This window comes from Frieseomelitta varia, unplaced genomic scaffold (genome assembly GCF_011392965.1).
Source record: "Frieseomelitta varia isolate USP_RPSP 00005682 unplaced genomic scaffold, Fvar_1.2 scaffold_578, whole genome shotgun sequence".
Taxonomy (NCBI): Eukaryota; Metazoa; Arthropoda; class Insecta; order Hymenoptera; family Apidae; genus Frieseomelitta; species Frieseomelitta varia.
In genome coordinates this window covers 190,088-207,307 of record NW_025110343.1, presented here as the reverse complement: position 1 = coordinate 207,307, position 17,220 = coordinate 190,088, and the positions used below count along the sequence as shown (strand labels likewise).

Below are 17,220 nucleotides of genomic sequence, written 5' to 3'. Positions count from 1 at the left end.
TATAATATGATATAATAATATAATAATAATATAAATGATATATATAATACAATATAAATTAATATAATCCAAATAATGTAATATAAATAATAACATAAATAAATAATACATATTATACATACATACATATTATATATTTATTTATAATATATGATATAATATAATAATATGTATAATAATATAATAATAATATATATAATATAATCCAAATAATGTAATATAAATAATAACATAAATAAATAATACATATTATACATACATACATACATATTATATATATATTTACAATATATGATATAATATAATAATATGTATAATAATATAATAATAATATATATAATATAATAATAATATATATAATATAATATAAATTAATATAATCCAAATAATATAATATAAATAATAACATAAATAAATAATATAACATAAATTAATATAATCCAAACAATATAACATAAATAATAACATAAATAAATAATATAACATAAATTAATATAATCCAAATAATATAACATAAATAAACAATATAACAAATTAATATAATCTAAATAATATAACATAAATAATAACATAAATAAATAATAACATAAATAAATAATATAACATAAATTAGTATAATCCAGAGAAAAAAATTACATCAAGGTAAAGGTCAATTTTGCTGCAGATACACCGCGTGTATTCTCATCAAGCCGAAGGTGTAGAATTCATCTACGATAGCCAAACTTTCCTCTCCACTCTGTAGCACAGTACACGACAAATAGATATCTCCTTGCTCGATCCAAAGGCAGAAAAATCGCCTTCTCCAACCTTCTTCAACCCCCTTTGTCTTCCACACGCGCCCCCTCCGCCGCTCTCACTTTCGTCGCAATATTTGCATTGTTCCGGCGTAGCTTCGAGCGCAGAAGGTCCTCGAGTTCTCTCCTCCCCGTTTCCAGCGAACCGTCACGAGACGGAGTCGCTGCTGCCCCCTCCCAACCCTCCCCCTGTCCCTCGTAAATCCATTTATTTATTTATTTATGTGCCACGGGAACCGGATGGCCGGATGGGGGAAGGAGGGAGGGGGGGGGGACGCGCAGGCGAGGCTTATACCGGGGCGTGCATCGAACCGGGATTCCCGTGGGACCGTAAGGGACGGGGAGATCGCAAAAGTCACGGAGGACGCGCGTGGATATTCCGCGTAGGTTGACGCGCTGTGCCGCGCCGGCAGAAGTAAATTCTCCAGAGGCAACGTGGGCTGAAACGAAAATGCTGTTGTGCCACTTAGACCGACAGAGGAGGGGGATAAAGAAAAAAAAAAAAAAAAGAAAAGAACGTATCTTAGCCGAGCTAACGTATGTACGTGCGTACGAGGTGTGTGTGAAAAGTAATGAGACTGATTTCTGTTCTCGAAATCTGGCCGTGAGATGTACAAATCCTACTCTATCTCCAGTATAAGTTTTCAGTTCGATTGAGTCAACGCAAGCGATTCGGCAGCAAGTTTTGTAAGAGTACGTTCTAGTACGAGGCAGCGTTATGCGTTTAAATTTTGCGTGAAACTGAAAGAGAACGCAAGAACAGAAACATTCGATAAATCGAAACTGGCTTACGGTGATCAAGTTTTATTCAGAGCACAAGTTTTCAAATGGTACAAGGCATTTTTGAATGTCCGTGAAATTCGTCGAAGGCGAAGCTCAAAAACTGATGAAAATGTCGAGAAAGTGGAGACTCTGGTTAGATCTGATCGTCGCTTGACAGTTAGAATGATTGGTAGCGAATTAAATTTAAATCATCGAACTGTTCACGACATTCTGACCCGATCACAACAGTTTGGGTATGAGAAAAATTTGTGCGAAGATGGTTCGAAAGAATCTCAGAAGGAGACAGGCAAATATTGTGGTAGTGGTTTACCATAGATAGTTATATATTGTGGAATGAATATACATAATGTTTGTGTGCATATAATTGTGGTGTGGTGTGATCTGAGTGTTTGATATATTTCATGGCAGAAGAAAGAACGAATGAGAGAGATGTATGTTAGAACAATTGAGAGACATGATGACGAGAAACAATTGTGATAGGAAAGATCCCCCGATACAAAGCATGAGAGACGAGATAGAGAGTGAATCGATGAGAGTTAAACATTATACGTGTTTCGTAATTTATATTAAATCTATCATTAATCAGTGTGTTTGTAATCCACTAACAAATCTGTGTATGTGTGTGTGTGTGTGTGTGGACCTCCTTAAATGGATAGAAACTGAATCAAATCCCCAGATTTCAGTCCACGTGACTTTTCTCTTTCCAAAGATAAAAAAATCACTTCAAGGGTCGTTGTTTTTCGTAATCATAATCGTTGAACCGTAATCATCATTCAGAAGTTTGTGACCGATCAATTGAAAGCAGATTTCAATAGAAGAGATCCAGCATCGTTATTAGGAAAAGGAGCAACGCCTACGAAGGTGTATAGCTTCTCAAGGGAAGCATTACGCTCGAGATAATGTAAATTTATCAATAAGTGAAATATAAACATTTTTATAAAACCAGTCACGTTACTTTTTAGACGCATCTTGTCTACGTTGTCTTCCTTTGCCCTTCGTTACAATCGTCTACGCGATTTCTGCACCTGATTCCCTCGTCTTTCGAGTTCTTCTTACGTTCTTTCATGAATATTTAAGAGATCTCGTCTTTTTCTTGGGGGGGCTAATGCTTTGGTACATTGCGTCGTTTCGAATATATTAGTATACGCTGGTCCTGCATGCGTTCTTAGGTGAAATTTAAACGCGGGGAAATATTCGAAATATTTAGCAATATTTAATTTACAATAGATACGATACTTGTTGGAAGCGAAACGATTTGGAGATTGTTCCAAGGCAGATGCTGCTATTTAGTTTTCCATGATTTATGATTCGAACCGGGTCTCCCAGTAAATTTGGGAAATCCTAGGAAATGTTATAAGAAAAAGAGGATCCGAGCGTGGAGTGGAGAGGGTGACAAAGTCCTCTTCTGGTAAGAGGACTGTGTTCGGTCACTCAGCTTTTATCCCAGAACCTTCGAGTCGAGAGGATCGGAGACTCAGGTTTCGCGAAACCATCCCCCTTGCGATTTTTAACATAGTTATATTTATATTTTATATATTATATACTATAAAATACTATAAAAAATATATATATATTAAAATACCACAAAATATATACTATAAAATACTTGTATTTGTAATAAATATAAGTATTTAGAAATATTTTATGACAGAAATAATAATTAAATTACTATAAAATACTATAAAATATTTATATATAGTATTATATATATATATATATTAAAATATCACAAAATATATACTATAAAATACTTATATTTGTAATAAATATAAGTATTTAGAAATGAATATATATTTAATAAATATTTTATAACAGAAATAAGAATTTCTGCTTCTGATGCTACTGGTTCTATTTTTTTCGCAAAAATATTTTATGTAAAAATAGTTTAAAGTTTATGAGAAATTTGGAACTACAGAAACGAAGAAATTACACAATATAGAAATATATATATATATTGAAGAATATATATATATATTGTATTGTAATATAATTATATTATATTGTATTATATATAATGTATAACTATTGTATTTTGTACATTTTATATTATGTGAAATACAATAATTATAATATTTAATAAGCTTTTTCTCAAGGAAAAATCAACAGTCCTGATGTAAAATATTTGAAATATTCTCAATCATTTTAAAGTAAATATAGGAATAATTAGAAAGAAACGTCGCAGCTCCTGTTGGACGAATTGTAAATGAGAAAATTCCACTCTGGCGTTAAACAGGAAATTCAAATAGGATAGTCGATATTTGCGCTAACGAACGAGAACCGATATCTTCGAGAGAAACTAAATAGGTCGCCCATTATAATTTCCGTCTATATTGATACCTTCGCTCGATATCGTTTAAACTTGATCATTTGGCTCCTCGAGTGAACAATTAATAGAAAGTTTTAAGATAGCTCTGTAACACCACTTGAATCTCAAACGAAACGAATCACGGCGAGAAAGGAAGATACGCGCGATCGATAAAAGAAAAAAAAAAAAAAATTGTGCGTTACTTTAAATTTTTATAACTTTGTAGAAAAAAGAATGTTACAGCAAATTTTAAGGGACTGTCGTAAAAGGAAGACGTCAATTTTCAAGATTAAAATTTGGTTACGGAAAAGGAATGTTTTTAGTGTCCATAAAGATGCTTGAATTTGCAAAATTTTTAAGAGAAAAAACACTTTTCATCTTACTTCTTTTGAGATAAAAAAAAAAACTGCGAATGTAAAGCTTTCATACTTTAAAATAAACTTGGGTGAATTGTTCTACGAGTTTTCATTAGTGAACTTATAATAATTTAAAATATCAACTATCTTCAAAGTCGATGATTATGAGGATAGCCGATATTTTAAATTATTATAAGTTCATTAAAAAAATTGTCGACGTTCTAAAATACCATAACTTCGTAAGGAAAAGAAAAGAAGGAAATTATAGAACAATCCACCTGGTCTCGTTTCAAATTACAAAAGCAATCTCTGCTTTTATAATACTGAGTTTTCTTTCGGAAATATTTTTCCACCGTTCTGGCGGAAGATATTTTGCAAATCTCGAGAATGTTGCAAACTCAAACATCTCTCTGAAAGATATAAAAAGTTGTTTTCACAAATCCATGACGATCTTGAAGCTCGAAATCTCCTCTTTGCAGTCCCTTCGTTATACAATTGAAATTCAATTCAAAATACAGTTACAATAAAAAAGAAAACAAAAGACACAAAATTATAATAAAATTCACTGTACAATTTCTTTTCAGAAAAGTTGTAAAATTTAAAATATCATTGAATGTACATATTTATTATTACTATACTTTAGAATTTCAAAAATTCACTCTCACAGTCTTCAACATACGTAATTACACAGATTCAGGCACCGCCGTTGAATTCATCGTTTTTTTGAAAACTAAATACTGTGTCTCGAATGTTACGCATTTCTAATTCCAGCCAATCTCGCGCAGTGTATATCTCCATAAATATCGATAACAAATTACCCACCGAAGGCTGAATTTAAAACAGTAATCCCAAACCATTGTTCAGTTTCTTTCATTTCGTTTCAAATGTGTCTATTTCCATCTGTTACTTATATTCAACGCTCCACCGCGATGCTATGTGTGTTTCGCGGAATAACAAATGAGGATCGTTATTGTAAGGCGAACGCGATGGTTAATAATTTATCACCGATGCCTTGCAGAGGACTTGTCTGCGAATGCTATTCAGCTCGTGCAATTAATCTTGCATTAAGCAGAATGTGGCAGGCTGGTGCAATGAAAACTGAGCGATGTTTAGACATTTCGGAATTTATGGCGTAGACAACAGCGAAGAGAAAAATCCTGATGAATTGAAAAACAGAGATTTCAGTGTTGGCCAGCGATCAATTAATACATACATACATACTTTGTGATGGTTTCTGTAATCAGTTGCTAAATGTAATCGTAGTCGTCGTAATCAATCATCGTTCGAGATAAATCGGTAATCTTGATTAACTTTTGTCGTTCGTTAATAATTGTTCAATCGTTGGTCAGTAATTTTTTAATTATTAACGTGGTTTCTAAATTGTTCGTTAATTTAGTTGTTTATTTTAATTATTAACGTAGTTTTTTAATTGTTTAATTATTAACGTAGCTGTTTAATTAACTTATAAGGTAATTTTTTTCAATTATTAACTATTACAATCTTGATTCGTTGGTCAGTAATTTTTTAATTATTAACGTGGTTTCTAAATTGATTATTAATTTAGTTGTTCAGTTGTTTATTTTAATTGTTAACGTAACTTTTTAATTGTTTATTAATTTAGTTGTTTATTTTAATTATTAACGTAGTTTTTTAACTATTAATTATTAATGTAACTTTTTAATTATCAACTTATAAAGTAATTTCTTCAATTATTAATTATTACATCGGTAATCTTGATTAACTTTCGTCATTTGCCAGTAATTGTTCAATCGTTGGTCAGTAATTTTTTTAATTATTAACGTAGTTTTTAAACTATTAATTATTAATGTAGCTTTTTAATTATTAACTTATCAAGTAATTTTTTCAACTATTAATTATTACATCTCGTAACGTGTCTTGTCTCTTCACATTACCTATTAAGCGTGTTAATCACGCTTAGGGTTATGCTATATTCGATGTAACTAAATGTTATTATTGGAAACAGCTGCAGTTTAAGCAATAGACCACTACTAGAGAGAACATCTACGTTTCTATTGCTGTACAATCGTTGAATTTATTATTGTTAAAGTTTGTTCATTTTCACGTTTAATGAACTTCTTTAAACAGGAAATTCAAATAGGATAGTCGATATTTACGCTAACGAACGAAAATCGATATAAATATCAACTCTGTTTCCAATAATTTGTTAGATACAAAAATAACGTGCATAATAACAATTTCCAATAATGAGTTTTACGATAATAATACGAAAATATAAAATAATAAATAATATAAAAATTCGAGTATCGAAACGATATTGACACGTGAGGGTGTTTTCTTTGCAGCTCTGTCATATATTTGAAAAGAATGTAAAATATATTTTTAATGGTTCAAAGACAAGTTTCGTCGGCGCAATATTATTTGACAACATTCCACCATTGAATGCAGAATAAGCAAACTGGCATTACAAGTGTGTCGATCCTTTTTTTTTTTTGACTCTCGAACCTCTACATTTCTTGTGTCGTTGTTGTACGACTCGTTGCTGAAAATTGCTATCGTACACATTACTTTTTGCATATTGTGAACTATTTTTATGGAAAAAATTTTCGCTAATACATTATTTATTTTCATAAAGACATCGTCGAGAAACTAAATACCTTTTTCACTCACTGCGCATTTTCGTACGGAATACAAGTTGTTTAAACACAACTGAACACATTCATGATTACTGAAAGGCAGTTCTGACGGCTTCGTGTTGGAGAAGCGAGAGTATCCTCGCGAGACAGCGCGAATTGAAACGAAAATGGCGTTGCACGGCTTACACGGCCAGGAAGTTTTCTGTCTCGTTATCATTGGCTAATGCTCGCCTCTCCGCGTTCCGTTCCGCAGTGCCTTTTACACTCTGAATATTTAACGAGACAGCTTACGTAACCGCCGCGGTGTTTCGAGATTTTTAGAAAACGGCAGAAGACCGTGTCCAACGGCGACACATTCATTTTGCAGCATCGACTAAATGTCACCGTGAACAATTCACTAGGATAGGGAGAAAATCGACAAAAAAATCCTTCCACGCGGCGCGTGAAAAAGCTCTTCTTCCTCTGGTTTGGTATTTTTCGATGAACGCGCCTCCGGTTTTAGAAATATACCACTTCCCCGTGTGTCGAACAATCATTGTTCAAGCTTTATTTTTACGACCAACGAAGAGTAATTTTATATATCCTCGCAGCAATATTAATGACATTAAAGTTTATTTTCAGGGAGGAAAAATTGTTTCAACTCCCGGTACGAATATTGCCGTTCAAATGAAATTATGCGACGAATTTTAAATCACACCTATTTGTCATCTCGCGCGTTCGAATGATATTTTCTTTCACAATATTTGTTTCTCCAACATTCATTATTTTGAATCAAAGTTTTTTAAAATATCGTTAATTTATTCCCGTTTCGTTACTATCGTTCCATCGTTGCAGTCATTTTAAAAAAATGTCTGAATCACGGCTGCGTAATTTGTTGTAATTCTACCGATCGTGCGGATATTTTATTTATTAGTCTGTCATCGTTATCACGTGATTTATATCCGGATTTATTATCATTCGTTGTATTAACATTAATGTTAACGCTTCGTTTCCGAAGCGAACTCTCGAACCTCTACATTTCGAATGTTTCAATTCTGTCTATTAATGCAACGTACGCACGGAAATTTAGCTATAAAATTTAATGGCGTGTCAAAATTGACGTAAAATGTTTTAAATTTACAGTTTGCATATTACAGTTCGTATGACTCATTTATTTGAACGCGGCGGAAGAGATACACGACGTGACGAAAGAGATATCAAAAAATTCGCAATCTTAGACACGGTGAGAAATTGCGACGATGTTATCACAATTTCGCAGTAGAAACGCTGTATAATTATTGAATCATCGCGACGTCGATAAACGTTCGTACGATGTTTTCTGATTGAAACGCGTTAGGACAGTTGTTACGTTCGTTTAAAAACAGGAGAAATGAAATAATGTCTCTATGCAACAAAATACATGCATAAAAATATGAAAATTTATTTGTATTTATTTATATCTAACTGGTATCGTGAAAATTTCGATTTCTTCGAATAATAATAATTGCTTAATTTTGAAATTATTAATTTGACTCAATTTTACCATTAACCTCTGTCAGACGAAATATTAGAGCAAATCGAAAATTAAAATTAAATGTTAGAGTATTGGAGTAAATAGAAAATTAAAATTAAATATTAGAGTATTGGAGTAAATAGAAAATTAAAATTAAATATTAGAGTATTGGAGTAAATAGAAAATTAAATTAAATTAAATTAAATGCAGTAACGAACTTTGTTTACATGAACTTGTCGAGGCATAGGAATAGTAGAACTTGGCTTACATAAACTTGTCAGGGTTTATATAATAATGGAAGTCATATATATAGTCTCTCGTCTATCGATTTTTTTGTTGATGTTCGTAGCATTTATATTACAATATTCATAATATTTCTAATATTCATGTTCAATAGACTTCAGGTTCGAACAAGGGATGGCTTGAGCAAAAGTTCATTTAATTAAATGCAGTTCTACTGTACTTTAATTCTCATTTTGTCTCTCAGTCTTCCAACTTAATTTGCCAAATTAACATAGTTTCTGTTTTACGGTTACCGACCACGATGAAGAGATAAATAGTTAAATTTGTAAATGGGCTAAATTTCTACCCCTAAATTACAACATTGCGTGTAACCTACTCTGAGGTACAAGTATTCAATTTTATATCGTCATCTTCACACATTTTACGTGAAAAGTGTGTCAAATTGGTACACAGCGACGAATGACAATACAATATAAATTACTACAGTCTTCTGCGACCTCGCTTAAGAGTTAAAAATTAAAAAATTTTGAGTGACAGAAATCAATATATTTCACGCTGATCTTCGAAATCATCCTAATTTAATATAACTTCTTGCGCTGGAATAACGTGCCACACACGTCGAAAATATTTTGTCTCAAACTGCAACAGTCTCTCAGTTTTAAGCATATTTAAATGTAATTCAGGCGAAACAAATGGTAAGTTTATTATAATTATTAATATATAATTAATTTTATTTATAGTTTATTAATATCATAATTAAATATTTAACTAATTTTATTTATATTTTATTAATATCATAATTAAATATTTAACTAATTTTATTTACAGTTTATTAATATCATAATTAAATATTTAACTAATTTTATTTATAGTTTATTAATATTATAACTAAATATTTAACTAATTTTATTTACAGTATATTAATATTACAATTATTATACTTGTCAATAATTTCTATATTTGAGCGATATCATACCGACGAGTTCAGAAGGAAAAGAAAGCGACGAATTATTGTACACGATTCGGTCACTCGTTATGGTCCGCAATCAGTTGACAGCGCAAGGGGCTGTCTAACCCAAACCTCAGCGACATATCGGTCACGATATCAGTGAAAAGCAACCGGTCAATAGACAAAACGATCCCGTGTCATCGTAAAATCGACACGAGACGCGAAGAAAAGAAACGGAAAGTTCACTCACCCAATTTGTCATTTTCTGTCGGCGTTCCAAAAGACGTTGCTGCAGCTTCGGCCCAGGCCCGGAAAGGAACGCTTTCACCAAACTTCTGGTCTTGGGCAGATGATTCGGGGCGATCACCTCGACTTGGGCCAAGTATTTCTGCAAGGTTGACTCCAGATCCGGAACCGGAAGAGTCGGTAGCGTGGCTTCCTTCTGCAAAGCGAAATCACCGGAGGGAAATGAACGATCATCGTGATAAAAATCGCCGCTCGAGCTCGATCGAATTCGTGGGAGAAGCGTGAGAGACAAAGCGCGAAGGGGACGTCGGATGAATTTATTCGGTTGGAACGATCACCGGTTCACGGTTAATAATTGATTTACTATCGCCGTGGAGATGACATTTACCGCCACGTTGCTAACGTTCCGACACGACAAATATGAAGAGCCGTGTGCTCGATAAGCCGAAGGACACCACTTATCGAGGATGATCGAGGTCATTCTGTATTGTTTGTCGATAGGAGTATGCAAGTGCACGAAGCATTTTTTTTTCATATCCCTTCGAATATTTTACTAGTTGCTTGTGCTTTCCCGACAACGAAATCATGCCAACAAACGAGATCGCGTGCGTTCCATTTCCCATTTTCATCATTCGTCCAAGTGCATTTGTTACCATTTTCGTTCAAGGATATGACAAGTAAAATACACTCGCCAGTCCGGGTTGTGTCATCAAGTGCGAAAACTCAGCTGGTGATGAGGACAACAAATGTCAATGAAAGCGAAGTGATCGAAATCGATTGATCAAGTTTAGGGATGCAACATGCGTTTCCAGCATGAAATTGGAGCCTTCAAACGCTGTCTTTGTCTTTATATAATTGGAATTGTTGAGTATTATGATGCTTTTTAACTATTGTTGGATTTATCACTGGAATTATAGAAACATTATTATTTTTCTTGATTATTACTGAATTTATCACTAAAATTATAAAAATATTGTAATGCTAATTGTCATTAGATTTATCACTAAAATTGTAGAAATATCGTGATACTTCTTGACTATCATTAGATTTATCACTAGAGTTGTAAAAATATTGTGATGCTTCTTGATTATCATTAGATTTATTACTAAAATTGTAAAAATATTAAATATCTGATACTACTTGACTGTCGTTAGATTTATCAGTGGAATTGTGGAAACATTATTATACTTCTTGACTGTCATTAGCTTTATCACTAGAATTATAGAAATATTATGATGCTTTTTGATTATCGTTAGACTTCTCACTGGAATTATAGAAATATTGTAATGAGACTTTAGACTATTAATCATTGGATGTAAATAGATATTCCTGATTTATTCATACATTTTACCGTATTTATTCATACATTTATTCATACATTTTACATTTTGTTATTGCTCATTCTGCTGCTTTTCTGTTATAAATACATTTATATAACTTACAGACTGTATTAGCAATGTTTGATTGGAAAAAATTGACACACTGTACATAAATAAAATACACTGAGAAGAATATAAAGTGTTTTCGATCCAATGATATAGTCATAAAGGAGAATATACAATACTACAAAAAAAAAAAAAAAAAAAGAAAAGAAAAGAAATAAATCGAGCGTAAAGAATAAAATTGTTTCATTTAAGCCTTCGTTTCTGAAAAAAAAACCGAATGAGAAACCGAGAAAGAAATGAATAACTGACAGAAAATTAAAACAACATGAACATAATTCAACAAAGCATCGTCCAAACAAAATTTCACTTCACACTTTTTTTTTGACTTGTTTTTTCAATAAAAGAATCCTCCTGTCAGGCTTAGAAATTGGCAGGATTCAAGCATACTTGACAGACTTCGTCAGAATAAAATCTTGAACGAAAATTAAAAGAAAAAGAAAAAAGAAAAACAGAATTTCACTCCTTACTTTCGACTTCAATCTAGAATCATAGAATCTCGTCGAAGTTGTACTATCGGATCGAGGTACACCCTGTACACGTTTCAAAACGCGATCGAACACGAAATTCAATTGAAGTCGGGCAAACGTTAGCGGAGGCAAAGTGGATCGATCGATCGGGGGTTCAACAAGTTCAGGGGTGCATCGTGCGCACACAGAGAGAGAGAGAGCCTTCGAACGCTGGATTCGTTGGCCTTTACGATGTCACGGCGATTGTAAAATAAAGAATCAATCGAGAAACGAAGCGTGTCTACGGTAGTAAGGGCCCTTAAGGCCGGCACGGTTCGTTGATCAGAATCCCCTTTTGCCTCGGCCTAACAAGACCGAGTCCGCCAACCGAACGCAACTCGACCCTTCCTTGCTCGTTGCGAAAATGTTTCCGGCAAGCGGAGCCAGGAGAAACAGCCACGAGCTACAGCTCGTTCGGTAATAGTCTCCTTCGGTCCTCATTCTCTCTCTTTCCCTCTCTTTCTCGCCGCCTGTTCGATTGTTTAGTTTCATTAACCAACCGCGCCTCGACCTGCTGCTCGGCTTGTGGAATCAACATTTGCGCGTGGCCAGCAACGAGGAAGCGGAATGGCATGGTGATTTATGTGACAACCGGGCGTGTTGAGTGACACGCTTTCTTCCCGCGTGTTTCCCGTCCGGTGTGCACGCGGCCGCATCATTGAACGCGTAACAACGCGTGCAATCTGCAAACGTGATCTGCGTAACTCTCCTGCAAAGTTAAACAGCTAAAAACTCTAGTGTCGCAGACAGTCTTTCCTCTCGTTGCTGTACGTCCTTTTCTTCGCAATTGAAACATTGACGAACCATCTCCCTCGACTTCTTTAAAAATTTAGAACGCCTGACAACAGCTACCAGCTAACAGCCACAATTGGCAATTAATTCTCTTTCTCTTGTAAGTGAACGAAATTTTAATCTTTATTAATTAATTATTTTACTAATTAATTTTTATTAGCTATTTCGTTAATTTTGTTTATCTTGTAGGTGAGCGAAATTCTAATTTTTGTTAATTGATTATTTTACTAATTAATTTTTATTAACTATTTTATTAATTCTGTTTATCCTGTAAGTGAGCGAAATTCTAATTTTTATTAATCCTGTTTATCTTGTAAGTGAGCGAAATTCTAATTTTTATTAATTCTGTTTATCTTGTAAGTGAGCGAAATTCTAATTTCTATTAATTAATTTTTTTACTAATTAATTTTTATTAGCTATTTCGTTAATTTTATTTATCTTGTAAGTGAGCGAAATTCTAATTTTTATTAATCCTGTTTATCTTGTAAGTGAGCGAAATTCTAATTTTTATTAATTCTGTTTATCTTGTAAGTGAGCGAAATTCTAATTTCTATTAATTAATTATTTTGTCAATTAATTTTTATTAACTATTTTATTAATTAATATCAATTAATTCTCTTTCTCTTCTAAATGAGCGAAATTCTAATCTTTATTGATTAATTATTTTACTAATTAATTTTTATTAACTATTTTATTAATTCATATTAATTGATTCTTTTTCTCTTGTAAGTGAGCGAAATTCTAATTTCTCTGAAAATAAAATGCAGAATCAAACGAAGTTGCACGCGAGTTTCTCGGAAACTGATCGATTCCACACTTGCGCGCATTTCTCAGTTTCGTTACTCACGTATTACACAATTGACGTTGAATTTTCCCAAGAACGAATTATTTTTCGCAAGAGGCTGCTAGAAATAAACAGTAAATTCCAAGGTAAACTTCTTAACAAGTTAAGCCAATTTATGGATCTGATCAATATGCCTTCATCGTTTACACAAAATTGATGAAGGTTACTTTGTTTCCGATATCTATTTTCTACTACTCTTACGTTCTGTACACACCACACATGGAACACAACATCAAATAAACGTGAATCACTTGAAATACAAGATAAAGTCGCGATCAAATTTATTTGTCTATCGATACCTGCTATCTTTCGACAAATGCTCTCACGTTCCATCGAACAAACGTCACTTAAAACACACACAGCGTGGCTCGGCTCAAACGTCAAGCTGTTTATTGTATTTACATTCGAACGACGTCGCGACGACCGAGATCCGCGTGAATTGGGAAACGAGCGTCGCGTACGTTATTCCATTCACGAAACGAATCCGGAGAATGCTCGTAACGAGTTCGATTATCCCGGCTGGCATGAGTCAGTTTTGTCCCGAAGCCCGTTGCGCCCCTGAGGGAGGCCAGCCAAGCCCGTTCGTTTCGTGAACGAGCCTCGGAACGTAACGGGTGTCTAGATTCCCAGGAGGTTTTCCACCCCCTTTTTCAAGGCTCATTGCTATGCACCGCTCGGAACTCTTGCTAACGACCTTTGCACGCCGAGAGCCCTAACATCCAGCCGACTTCCCGATCCGAAACAGCTTATCGAGCCGCGTGGATTGCGTGGATTTGAAATATTCGATACCGTAGATCTGGTTCGTAGACACCGAGGGCTTCCAAAACACGACTTAAATCTCCGTTAAGAAAAAAAGAAAAAAAAAAAAGAGAGGAAAGAAAGGGAGAGAGAAATGAAAACGAAGGTTTTCGAAGCTCGTCTGGGTTCGTGATTTGGTAGAGGGATGTTGGAGAAATTGGCGAAGACAATTTTTTCAATTTTTAATCGGTAAAGAAACAAGGAAAGAGGAAACGAGGAAACAACACGGTGACATGTGTTTTTTTTTAAATAATTCATTTCAATAACATTATGTATGTCTTTTTTTATAATGTTATCGTGCATGGATAATTTAGATTTTTTGAGAATATTATTTATTAATAATATTTATTTATATTTATATTTATTTTACATTTTTATATATTATTTATATTTATATTTATTTTATATTTTTATATATTATTTATATTTATATTTATTTATATTTATATTTATTTTATATTTTTATATATTATTTATATTTATATTTATTTTATATTTTTATATATTATTTATATTTATATTTATTTTATATTTTTATATTATTTATTTATATATATATATTTTTAATGATGTTATATCGTGTATGCATAATTTAGATTTTTTGAGAATATCTAAAGAATGATTGTTCGAGTCGATCAATTTTTTTACGATAGATAATGTTGTTCGACTGTTTTTGATCGAAATCCTCATTTTCTAACTTTTCACGCTTAATTGAGTTTTTTTTATGATTTTTTTCTTTTTTTTTATCTGTGTCAGGACTATGTATTATTAAATGACCGAGGAGATAAAAGAGGAAACGAAGATTGATCAGAGAATCAGCTTCTCAGAGCATAAGTTATAATTGGCTTCGGTTGAAAGGTGAAATGTCACGACTGCGGTTTTTTATGGAAATTTATATTAAAAAATAGAACCTCTGCAGACGCTTATGTTACTCTTTAAATGTCGTAAAAAAAAAAGAAAAACACTTTTAATACCTTATATATTTTTTGATATTGTCTGCATTCTGCATTGCACTCTGAAATTTATACATAAAATATAAAATAATACATTTTATACATAAAATACATAAAAGAGTCTCTAGTGACATAATACCAATGAAAATGAACTTGTTATATTTCCCCATACGATATTAAAATAAAATTATTGAATACAATATTAAAATAAAATCAGATTGAATTTAAGTAATTTGACCAATCTGAACAATGCTAAAATGAGAATGAGCGTTTAACGTTTAAGAATTTTATCTTTACTATTTATTAGTTTGCTACATTCACAAAAATTTCAAATGAATATTATACAATATTAATATTATAATACTGGTAATAATATTATATTATATTAATCAATAATATTAATATAACAATATAATATAATACAATAATCAAATAGTGGTAATATTAGTAATATTATTATTTATTATAATAATATTATACAATACATATAATGAATATCATATAATACCACAATTGTTATTAATAATATATTAATTATTATTATATAATATTATATATTATTATACTATTATATAAGATTATAACTTTTATTAATAAAGTTAATAATCGCGATAAAGAAGAGAAAGAAAAAGAAGAAACAGATTCGTAACGTAGTTCCAAGTTTGTTCGATTCGAGAAGCTGAACTCGACGACGTTCTGAACGTGGCTCTGTCGAGGTCGTACAACCGGATACGACGACGATACACAGCTTGTTTTCGCAATTAGCAAGCTGTGTGTCGTGTGGCGAGGAACGTGTGATCACATTTACGGGACGGGTTGATGTTGCAACGGAGCAGCAGCACCGCGGCTAGGGAGAAAGAACGAGAAATTGGAGGGCAGCGGGAAAGGGAGGGTAATTATTTCGAATTCAGTGCGTTCGAATGAAAGGCGCATCCGATTGATTATTATCGAATCGGGCAAACGAGGTCCGCTTGATCGAGGCCATTCAGGCATTCCTCGTCGGAGGAACGAGGATTCGCTGTGTCGCTCCTGTAGGTATGTATGCGCGTGTATCTCGTCGATAATTGTCAAGCGAGAATTTTAATTGTATTTACAATTGAACGATGTCGCGTTTATTTTTTTTTTTCGAAACGATATCCAAGCTTTAACGCTACAGTTGTCGGAGTATTTTTTTTTTTTATATGATTTGTAATTGTAATTTGTACAAAAGAAAATAACAAAAATTAGAGATTGTAATTTTTTACGAATTGTGAATTTTTGCAGCTTTTGCTAGAAATGTAGGTCTGAAATACCATTTTCTAGAGATTTAATCGATTTTTCGTGAAATATGTGAATGAAAATTTATGTTATCTATAAATCTAACAAAGTTACAGATCGTAATTTATAGAAATTGAAAATTTTTGCAACTTTTGATAGAAATGTTGCAAACTGGAGATCTAAAATACCACATACATTTTCTAGAAATTTAATCGATTTTTCGTGAAATATGTGAATGAAAATTTATGTAATCTATAAATCTAACAAAGTTACAGATTATAATTTATAGAGATTGTAAATTTTTACAAGTTTTGCTAGAAATATTCTGTTGATCTGAAATAACATTTTTAGAGATTTAAATGATTTTTCGTAAGATATATAAACGAAAATTTATGTAATTTATAAATCTAACAAAATTACAGATATTATAATTTATAGAAATTGTAAATCTTTACAACTTTTGCTAGAAATTTGATAGATCTAAAACACTACTTTTGGAGATTTATATAACTTTTTTGTGAAATATACAAATAAAAGCTTGTATAATTTGTTTATTTCTTTATTTTGATGGAAATTTTATGCTTCGATCGCTGATAGTTCTACTGTCAGACAAATCTGAATTCTGAAAAAACGGAATTCTGATTTTTGAGAAATTGATTTTCGTAATTTATAGTATTGTCTCGGTATGGAAAATGAACTTAATTGAAAAGCATTTGAACATCATACTATAGACAAATTTTGTCTATATTGGTGGTATAACAAGACAAAATTATCACAATCACGTTAACAAAATTTGAAAATGTGCGTCGAAATTATAGAATTCACCGCAAACATATTACACG

The 17,220-nt window shown here is 32.3% G+C and overlaps 1 protein-coding gene across 1 annotated transcript; it reads right to left on the bottom strand.

Annotated features, from left to right (window-relative positions):
- Positions 1-5,008: 5,008 nt before the first annotated feature.
- Positions 5,009-10,264, bottom strand: LOC122534182 (peroxisomal carnitine O-octanoyltransferase-like). The gene is made up of 3 exons (XM_043664564.1): positions 10,172-10,264; positions 9,788-9,979; positions 5,009-5,395 (listed from the first exon to the last, which is right to left on the bottom strand). The coding sequence occupies exons 1-3, from the start codon at positions 10,262-10,264 to the stop codon at positions 5,348-5,350; spliced, it is 333 nt and encodes a 110-aa protein (XP_043520499.1). The 3' UTR covers positions 5,009-5,347.
- Between the last annotated feature and the right edge of the window lie 6,956 nt (positions 10,265-17,220).

Excerpts from the sequence above, each read along its gene's own strand:
- LOC122534182 (XM_043664564.1), bottom strand. The coding sequence starts at position 10,264 with ATGACCTCGATCATCCTCGATAAGTGGTGTCCTTCGGCTTATCGAGCA. Across the intron at positions 9,980-10,171 it reads GGAACGTTAGCAACGTGGCG|AAGGAAGCCACGCTACCGAC; the intron begins GTAAATGTCATC and ends TTCGCTTTGCAG. Across the intron at positions 5,396-9,787 it reads GACAGAAAATGACAAATTGG|GATTTTTCTCTTCGCTGTTG; the intron begins GTGAGTGAACTT and ends TCAATTCATCAG.